General features: G+C 48.9%; 1 protein-coding gene across 1 annotated transcript in view; it reads left to right on the top strand.

Annotated features, from left to right (window-relative positions):
• Positions 1-5,410: 5,410 nt before the first annotated feature.
• The window catches only part of KCNJ6 (potassium inwardly rectifying channel subfamily J member 6), a 72,683-nt gene continuing 67,686 nt past the window's right edge, over positions 5,411-10,407 (top strand). Inside the window, exons 1-2 of the mRNA XM_047100486.1 lie at positions 5,411-5,417; positions 5,501-6,421. Coding sequence (XP_046956442.1) covers positions 5,411-5,417; positions 5,501-6,421 — 928 coding nt within the window. The remainder of the gene's footprint in view (positions 5,418-5,500; positions 6,422-10,407) is intronic.

Here is a 10,407-nt window from a genome sequence, read left to right as displayed (position 1 = left end):
GTTCCATCCATATCGTTGCAAATGGCAAGATTTCATTCTTTTTGATGGCTGAGTAATATTCCACGGCGTATATATACCACGTCTTCTTGATCCATTCATTAGTCAATGGACATCATTAGGAGGTAATTTTTAATGAGGAAGTGACCATGATTCTGTGCCACTAAGGGTTCTCCTGAGCGCGTGACGCTGAATGAAAACCACCAGGAGGCTCACATGTGCTCCTTTTCTCTTACACCTCGTTGTAACAAGTGTAAGGCCTCCCACACTCCTTTCTCTCGTGGAGACCGCTGGCCAGCCCCAGGGACAGCTGACTAGTTTCGTCCCACGGGTCTTGCCCCTCACCCCCCATGGCATTCTGTATTCCCACCGCTGCTGTCCCAACAGTGGGGGTTGAGTTATGATTTTTCTCAGATTCCTGAAGTCATACACCAGAAGGGTCTCAACGCCGTCTTGGAAAATTCCTTTTTTTTTTCCTTTTTGATGCCAAAAGTCATATAAACTCATTTTGCAAAATTTGCAAAAATCAGAATATTTAAAAGAAAATTTTAAAGCCCCCATAAGCCACCCACTCAGAATTACCTACTAACATCTGTGCGTACTTCCTTCCAACTTTTGATTTTTGCACATGCGTTGGAGATCTCTCCTGTTTTCCTGTCGGGTTTTCCCCAAAGCATTAAAAACTCCTGAAGTACGTTCTGAACATTTCCCTCGGCAGGGGAAGCATCACCCACAGAACTCATACATAGCTTGAAATGTAACAATTTCCCAACAGGAGAACATCTCAACTGGCTTTATCCCCCAGACCCATATTTACTCTAAGCCAAAGTCCGGAAAAGCAACTCGTCAAGTAAATCATCAGATGCTGGCGGTTGCTGCTGGGTCCTCTTGCACCCAGCAGGGCACGTCACAGGTGGCAGAGAATTCCTCTACATTCTCTTTGGTCCAAGCACCTGCACAGAGGGGCGCGTGTGGTCAGTGGGTCTGAGCACATGGCCGCTGCGCATGCCCGGCGGGGTGGGGGTGGGGGGGAGGCCCCAGGGCCAGTTTCTGAGCAGGGCAGTGGGGCGAGAAGCTAGCATCACGGGCTGTGCAGGCCCCCCCCCCCCGCCCGGGGGGGGGGGGGGAGAAACGTCAGCTTTGCCACGTGCAGCTGCTCAGCGGCTCAAAATGCGCCGCAAATGCAATTCAGATCACCCCTCAAATCCACACCCGGGGTTTCAGGCAAGAAAAGAGCCCTTAAGAGCCATCATTAGCATTCCCTTCTCTATTTCCCTTGCTCGCATTTGCATTCCCGCTGAGGGTGCTGAGCCTTGCTCCTGGCTCAGAATTGGGAAGCCCCGCTCCCTGGTCCAGGGCTCCCCGCCACTGCTCTGGACGCAGCCTGGAGGCTCGCCCCCCCATTCTGCTCACTCCACCCACCCTTCCTTATCGGCGCCCCTCTTCCTGCCCCTTGGGACTCCTACTCCAGTGTCTGCTATGCCCCAAGCCCTCCCACACGTCCCTGGTTCTTTGGTTTCTTTCACTCCTGTGCCTGCCACCCCCCCCCCCCCCCCGCGCCCTATTAAGCAGGAGGCCAGCCTTACCTCCCACTGCCGGAGGCAACATTCTCCTCTCCCCTCTCTGGCTGGGCCTAAGAATTAAGCTGACACTGGGGCTCCCGGGCGGTTCCGCTGATGAAGCGCCCAGTCGATTTCAGCTCGGGTCATGATCCCAGGATCGTGGGGTCAAGCCCCGTGTCACGGTCCAAGCTGGGCGTGAAGCCTGCTTAAGATTCTCTCTCCTTCTCTCTCCACCTCTGTCCTCTGTTTGCACTCGTGTGCCCTCTCGCGCTCGCTCTTAAAAAAAGAATTAAGCCAACGCAGAATCACAGGAGAAAAGCACAACACGTGTACATGGGAGCCTCACAAGAATACAGACAGGGAGAGTGACCGGAGCCGGAGGCTTCCATACCATTTAGACGGAGAAATCATGGTGTGTAAAGAATTGGCAAGACAAGGGGGTTGGGTAATAAAAGGTAAAGGAGTGACCAGGAAGATGTGGGTTTGTTTAACGAAGTTTGTTTATACAGCCTTCCCAGCCCCCAATTCCCCGCCTCTGGTGAGGAGAGTGTCTCCCACCCGCTTGGCACAGGGAGGGCACCTTTCCCGTGGGAGATTCATCTCCTGCTTTCAGGAGGACGGGAGGGTCAGAGTATCGTTCTTTCGCTGGCTGTTTCATAAGTACCTTCAATTCAAAATAGTCAATATGCCAAAATGGCATGTTTTGGGGGCGACCTGTTCTGAACCCCTTCACCATCTTCCCATGGATGCACCTTGCCCGCGTGCACTGTCTCACCTGCAGGGGCACCTTAAAGGCCACCTTCCCATCTCACCCCCCAGGAGGCTGGGCTATCTTTGTTTGACTACATTTTTATTTGTTTTAAAAAGGCTCTTGGGGCGCCTGGATGGCTCAGTCGGTTAAGCGTCCGACTTCAGCTCAGGACATGATCTCGCAGGTCGTGAGTTCGAGCCCCGCTTCGGGCTCTTTGCTGACAGCTCAGAGCCTGGAGCCTGCTAGAGATTCTGTGTCTCCCTCTCTGTCTCTGCCCCTCCCCTGTTCACATGCACACGCTCTCTCTCTCTCTCTCAAAAATAAACATTAAAAAAATTTTTAAGCTCTTAAGTAGCATATGCATTTACATTTTGCCCAACACCAAACCCAAGCATGTGACTAACCACACGCTAGTTCATTATAGATGCTTAGATTCAAACATTCCATCCTGACTTCCTCTCTCCCTGTTCTTTCCCACACCAGCCCCCCCTCAAATCATGACACTTCTCTCCCCATGTCAGTAGTGCTGCCCTTAAAATGAGACCTAAGACTGTATTTGATAATAGACACGACAGACATAACGGCCCAAACATTTTTTTTTTCTTGTTTCTAGTCAGATGGTGGCTTTTTGCCACCTCCACCTTCTGACTCCACCGTCCTCCGTAGAAGGGGCAGGGGCCTAGGAGAGGCTACATCCACTCTTTGAGGCTTTGACCCGGAAAGACCAGCTCCAGACCTGCCAGGACTCTGCACTGGCCACCTTTCAATACAAAGGAAACTGGGAAATGTGGTCCAGTCCTGAGCTAGAAAAAGAAGAAACAAACAAACAAACAGAGAATGTGGAGGACCAACCAGCAGGCTCCCGGGACGACCCAGAGCGTTTGTGTCTACTCACTCATTAGCCTTTCAGACAGGTTCCTCCAGGTCAGGATAGATGCCTGGATTTGAAGGTTACAGCCCAGCCAGAAAAGGCAGAAAAGCATCTTCAACTGGGGGCCCGGGAAGAGGGTTGTAGGTTTCCTCTGTGACATTTGAAAGTACGAAATATCACTGAAGATTGTTAAGGGCCAATCGATCTGACAAACCCTCTTCTTGGGGGGTGGAAGGACTGAAGGACTCAGGGACGCAAGGGCTCAGGGTGGTTCTGCACAGTCGGAGGGCTTACCTCCCCCCCTGCCACCCCCTCCCCCCCCCGGATCAAGGCAAACCCCTACCTCAGGTTCAGTCAGGCCCTTGCATCCTGTAAACAAAGCCCCCCATCCCAGTGGGTTTGAGCCCTGAGTTTATCCCCCATGATGTCCGTATGGAGAGACTCCCAGTCAGGGCAAAATCAGCAGCGAGAGCTCAGGCGAGACCTTTCCGGGTCACAGATACCCCACCGGGTAGGGGTGCCGGCAGCGAGCAAAGAGAGGGCCGTGGCGTCCATCCAGATGCCCCACCCCGCCTCCCTCCCGTCCCGACCTCAGCTGCTTCCCTTTGACGCCTGTCCTGGTTTCTCTGTTCGAAGAAGAAAAAGAATAAGCAAAGTTTCTCTTTGACACATGAGGGCTATTGAGGGCAGTGATCTAAAAAGTCAAAGTTGTCAAACCAAACAGCAGCTTTTGCAGACCGGATGCTGTCTCTTCCTTGTGCTGCAATATGAAAACAGATCTATGGGATTGATTTTTAAGGAAACTAACCAACCGTGAACAAGGTTAATCCATAAGTGAAGTTGGTACCTCTCCCGTCCTATCCACAGCTATGTTCTTATTCAGATAAATGTTTTCGCAACAAACCGCGTTTCTCCTTTAACCCAGGAGAAGACGTAGTTACCGCAGAGAAAATGCACTGCGGACCCAAAGGCACAGAATGAAAGCCTGGGGAAAGAAAGTGCTGATGAAACTTTTAGAAAGCTTTAAAATCATTGGCTGAAAAAGTAATTTCATACAGTGGTTGATGTGTTTACTGGCAGTATCATTTCCAAATTTCCCCTTGCACTCAGATTCTAGAAGAGTTTTCCTAATGCACTGTTAACTAACGACTGTACCAAGGCATGAGTCATGACGGCCGTCGGAAAGGAAACAACCACGAGCCAAAACTGCAGATGTTACGTGTTGAGGCAGAAACCAGATAAAACGTGTAACGCACAGAAAGACGGAGAACATTTCCCCACACCTTTTTTTCACCTGGGCATCAAATCAACCCTCAGAATATGATGCACGCATCCTTACCAACCAAAACCAGAATTTTCATTCTTCAGCTCTGAAATTCCAGTAACAATTTAGAGAGTTCACTCAAAATTCTTGCCCCAAATGTAAGGAGAGTACCTGCTAGGAAAGTGCTGGCGGGCACGTAGCACATACATCGTTCCGTTCAACTTGAGAACAACCCTATAAATTGCGTATCGTGATCACCATTTCGTCCATGTGGATAATCTGGATAGTGTATTTGGTCTACCCATGCTGCCATAACAGAAGACCAGAGTGCGGGGCGGGGCTGGAGGTTTAAGATCAAGATGCTGGCAGGATTAGTGTCTGGCCGCCTCGCGTGGGTTAGAAGACCTCTCTTCTTGGCTTGCAGATGGCCACCTTCTCATTGTGTCTCCACATGGCCTTTCCTCTGTGTGCACACCCCTGGTGTCTCTTCCTCTTCTTATAGGGACCGGTCCTATCAGGGTGCCTCCCTTATGACCTCATTTAATGTTAGTTATCTCTAAAGGCTCTATCTCCAAATACAGTCACAATGGGAGTTAGATCTTCAGTACAGATTGGGGTGGGGTGGGGGGCACAATTCAGCCCATAACAGCACGCCCAAGAGCCTGCAACGGCTGGGGGGGCAGAATCAAGACTGTCTGAATTCAAACATTTCTTTATCCGGCGTGTGCCGGAGGCCACGTGACGCCATCTCAGATAAGAGTGGGAAGGCATCCCACGGAGGGGCTGGCTCTTAGAACTTGCTGGTAGGGAGACAGTTTCACAGCAGTAAGCTCTGTCCCGGTGGGAAGGGTGAGGAGGTACCCACACAAGCTAGATGGCAGGGCACAGGAGTCCAGGTCAACCAAAGGCCCACCCAGAGATGCCAAATGAAAATGGCTTCATCTATTCTGGTAATAACTACACGAATGCCGTGTACTGTACACAGTGTGGTTTCCGTGACCCCCAAAGAACCAGAATTTCACTCAACTTTTCTTTTCTTTCCTCCAAACCACCAGCTAACGTCCTGGAGGGCGACTCCATGGACCAGGACGTTGAGAGCCCTGTGGCCATTCACCAGCCAAAGTTGCCTAAGCAGGCCAGGGACGACCTGCCAAGACACATCAGCCGAGACCGGACCAAAAGGAAAATCCAGAGGTACGTGCGGAAAGATGGAAAGTGCAACGTCCATCATGGCAACGTGAGGGAGACCTATCGCTACCTGACCGACATCTTCACCACCTTAGTGGATCTCAAGTGGAGATTCAACCTGTTGATTTTCGTCATGGTTTACACAGTGACTTGGCTCTTTTTTGGGATGATCTGGTGGCTCATCGCATACATCCGAGGAGATATGGACCACATAGAGGACCCCTCGTGGACTCCCTGTGTCACCAACCTCAACGGGTTCGTCTCTGCTTTTTTATTTTCGATAGAGACAGAAACCACCATCGGTTATGGCTACCGGGTCATCACAGACAAGTGCCCAGAGGGAATTATTCTCCTCTTAATTCAATCTGTGCTGGGGTCCATCGTCAATGCATTCATGGTGGGATGCATGTTTGTAAAAATATCACAACCCAAGAAGAGGGCAGAGACCCTGGTTTTTTCCACCCATGCGGTGATCTCCATGCGGGATGGAAAACTGTGCCTGATGTTCCGAGTAGGGGATCTTAGGAATTCCCACATCGTAGAGGCTTCCATCCGAGCCAAGTTGATCAAATCCAAACAGACCTCAGAGGGTGAGTTCATCCCCTTGAACCAAACAGATATCAATGTAGGGTATTACACCGGGGATGACCGTCTATTTCTGGTGTCGCCACTCATCATCAGCCACGAAATCAACCAACAGAGTCCTTTCTGGGAGATCTCCAAAGCCCAGCTGCCCAAAGAGGAGCTAGAAATTGTGGTCATCCTAGAAGGAATGGTGGAGGCTACAGGTAAGACGTGTTCCGTGCTGGGGCATCTGTGGGATCGACGCTCTTTGTGAGCTGGCCCTGACTTATTTATGATGAAATATGAAAAACTGAACCTCCCTCACTATCGATCTCATCCCCTCGTTTCATGACATAGTATATATACCTCTGTGTCCTCTAACCTCGCGTAGCCACCAAGAAGTCTAACCATTTAGCTTTTGAAAAGCTTTTGGAGAATAAACTAATAAGTAATTTTTCGAAAGCACTATGTACTATATTTTAAATCTCCAAGTGTTTCTGTAAGTTAAAATCTTATCTGTCTCTGAAGCGCTTTTAAATGGCTCTAAAACATTACCTGCTTTAAATACTTGAGGTGATTTAATCGCAAGCCAAGAGGAAAAAGTTTAGCCTTTCAAAGGAAGGCTGACAAATTGCTTTAATAAAAGTGCGATTACACCCCTTCTTTGAGAGCCATTTGCAAGACCCGGGGACCAAGTGAAAGCTGGGTGTCTTTCTGTATACTCTACCTGCTGAACCCCCAGCTGATACAATTACTGCAGTAAATAATCCTAACAGGAAAGGGGAAAAAAATTGAGGATCCGTTCATCACAATCCTATTGACCCTTCTGCTGTTAATGGCTGATCATTGGCGCGTTCTCGGGAAAACGATCCGTTCTCAAAATAGCGAAATGGTCTGTCTTTATTGAAGTCTTCACTCATATCTGAGTTTGGCACGTGTTATACATCCCAGCGGCAAAGCAGGTCCTGCCTACGTTTATCAGTAACATTCCACAAAATAGAGCCAGACATTCTGACTTAAGCTAAGAATAGCGCCCCACTATAAAGTATAAACCCGAATCCAAATGCATTATTTTCTTTCCTGTTCTTCGGAGTTATCGACGGTAGCCTTCAAATCCTCTTTAGATGTGCAAGCTGCATTTCTGTGCTTTGAAGTCTGCAGCCTGCGGTTCTGGGTTCGTTTCTATAATCTGAAAATGCGCGGCCAACAGCCTGGCCCCAGATTCTTTTTCCACCCATAACCTGAGCTCAGTCATCCCTTGAAAGCCGTCGGTCCCATGTTTCTGCTTCCCTGTACCCAACAGCAGGCAAGATCATTACCTCTAACTAACTTCTCTTGGAGCGGTGGAAACTTTCGCCGTCGGTTTTTTAAACGCAGCCAGCAATGAAAATGTGAGTAAAAGTCTTTGCGTGGGGCTCAACGGTAGGACTGTGCCCCTTTCCGTAGAACAAAAGGAACACGGACCAGATTCGAAACTGGCTTTACAGAATAACAAAATAATTCACGTGAAATACTAAGAACCGCACACGTGAACGGGTTATCTGCCCCTTGAGCCTGACTCTCCCCGAGTACTCATGAGGCAAGGCTGTGTGGGGGGAGGAGGAAGAAGAGAGGGGAGGAGGGAGGGGAGGAGAGAGGGGAGGAAACAATCCAAAGCAGGAGCCCGGTCATTTTCTCGCCGACCAGAAACTTCTCCCACCTCGGCTCAGCACGGGGACTCTGGATCCCCCTAGTGGTGACCACTGCCATACAGCCGCTGGCAGCATAAACCGACCACTCGTGATGTAGCCTTTATATCAGATTCCTCATTACAAACCCTCCCGGTAGGACATGAGGGAGGGGAGTGGACAAGCCTTCTTATCGTTGCGTCTTTGAGCTCAAGGAGCAAAAGCCACTGAGATGTCCCCTCTGGTCACTGGTGCTAATCAGAGCCGCAAACTGCAGGAGCTCAGCTTCAGCCCAATCTTGAGCAAAGTAAATGAATCCAGAATGAGCAAATTATCTTTGTAATGTCCCTGAGTTGGAATTCTCCCTGGGGCAGACTCTGTCTTTCTGATGGCAGCTTGTGATGAGTGAGACTTTCTAAAGGGAAGAACAACGTTTTCTTGGTAATTAACAGTGATACTCGCCTCTGAACAGTCAGCAGCCTTTCTTCCTGCTTTTCTTAGAGAAAACTTGGTAGTTGCCAGCATAACAAAAATCAAAACACTTATCGCTGCTCCTGGGGAAAGGCAACTGCTCCTAATTTAAAAACATAAAATAAAGTTTTCTAATTTCTGTTACGTGGAGGGAAGAATGTTCTAGAGAGTTCTGGGTTTGTCTGGAAGCTGGATATGTCCTGATCTTTTCCTAACGGGATTCATACAGTTCAATACTTCCAGCACATCTGATCTCTGAAGCTTCAGCAGGATACTTTTTCTGTGTGAATGAAATGCACAAATGGAATTTGTGGGTATTAAACAGACCCGTGAGGGATGGGAAGAATGCTTCAAGGAGTCAAAGCCACAGGAAAAAAAAAAAAATAAGCGTGAACCAAATGCACACCAAGGAAAACAAATTCACAAGGATCTAATTACTCATTACAGGGCTAGATGGGAAGTCAGGAGCCTTGAAAACGGCAAGCTGACCCAACACGATTTCCGCTTTATTCATGCCTTCTTTCAAAAATGACTTAGTTGACCTCAAACCACTGTCGGTGATCCCAGTTAGCAGGCATCTTCCAAGGATGAGCGCCACGCTGCAACATCACCACAGTGCTCTCCTCCTTTCACACACGTTGTGGTACACAGTGATTCCAATATGGTGTTTTCTGGAAATCTGAGCTATCCTGCAGTAAGCCGAGTATCCACTGGGTCCTTTGGTCTGCTGAGCGCCCGGGGCCAGAACACGCCAGTTGGTCTTCTGTTGATGCATTATATTCTCTACTGCAGCCAGCCTGCTTTGCCCCATCACTCAGAGTTAGGCTCGATTCTAGAAAACGAAAAGTAAGCTCCTTGAAGACAGGACGTGATCTTGCCCAACGTTGATGCCCTGCAGGTCCTAGCCCGAGTCCCCCACTCGATAAGTCCCCTAGCCTCATAAAAGACAGACTCACACCCACCAAAGACAGACCCACATCCTCGGTGGGTGGCTCGCGGCCGGTCCAGCCCAGGGTCAGAGGGATGTGCACCGTGACCTCTCGAGAACCTTTCAGTCATGTGATTCTATTTTTGAAAACGAATCAAACCCTGGAAAATTCTGACACCAGCCACCCAGACATCTGGGAACTGGCCGTGGCTCATCCTGCAAATATATTTTTAAAGGGGGCCCTTTATGTTCCTGACACATGGGCAATTTTGAGATAGTGATGTTTACAAAAGGGTTCACAGCTACGTAAACAAACTTGCTCAGCAGCTGTGGCAAATGTGCTTTAAAATAGTAAAGCGTTCACATAGACTGTTATTTATAGAGGGCAAATTGGCCTGGAGGCTAGATGACAGCTACACAGAGCTGGGCCTGTTGCCAGCCAGCTCCCCACTAGAGCCTCTCTGATTGATGAACTTCCATATTTACCCCCCAACGATTATGCAACTCTGACAAGCAGTCCTTTCCAACACCTCAGCAAATGTGCCTGGTTAGCTGGGATGAATCCCCATTAAGCTTTTTGTTGTTGTTGTTACAGAAATCATAAAACTTAGACAAGAGTAGACCAAAAAGGATAATTAACTCTCATATACCCATCATTCGATTTCTAGGATTGTCAATTCACAGCCAAACTTGTTCCATTCTAGACCACCACTCCCTTACCGCCCCCCCGGCCTCGGATCTTTTTCTCTACAACTCTTTCCTGTGTGTTTCTAAAAGGCAAGGGCTCGCACATACAACCGGAACACGGTGGTGACACCTAACATACCTAAAATCGTTAGTGATCATTCCTTAAGATCCAATATTCGGGTGTTCCAACTTCTAATTGTCCCACAGATGTCTTTTTTTATTGTTTTCAAAGCTGCTCGTTTGAAGCGGGATCCAAATGAGGCTAGCACGCTGTGACCGCTTAGGATCTCGTGAAAGCCTCTTAATCCAGGAGCTCCACCTCCGTCTCTTGGGGGGTGTTTTTCTTTCAAGTTTTTCTCAAAGAAGGGGACTTCTGAAAGATTTAAATAATGCACAAAAAACTGGGGAAAGTGGAGGATGGAAGGAAGCCGGCTCAGTGGAGGCACACTGACACGAG

Source organism: Lynx rufus, unplaced genomic scaffold (assembly GCF_022079265.1).
Source record: "Lynx rufus isolate CCGP_SWC_20201006 ecotype Redwood Valley unplaced genomic scaffold, mLynRuf1.p SCAF_5, whole genome shotgun sequence".
NCBI classification, from domain to species: domain Eukaryota; kingdom Metazoa; phylum Chordata; class Mammalia; order Carnivora; family Felidae; genus Lynx; species Lynx rufus.
Note: the sequence above shows the minus strand (reverse complement) of the source record. Positions and strands in the feature narration are given on the sequence as shown.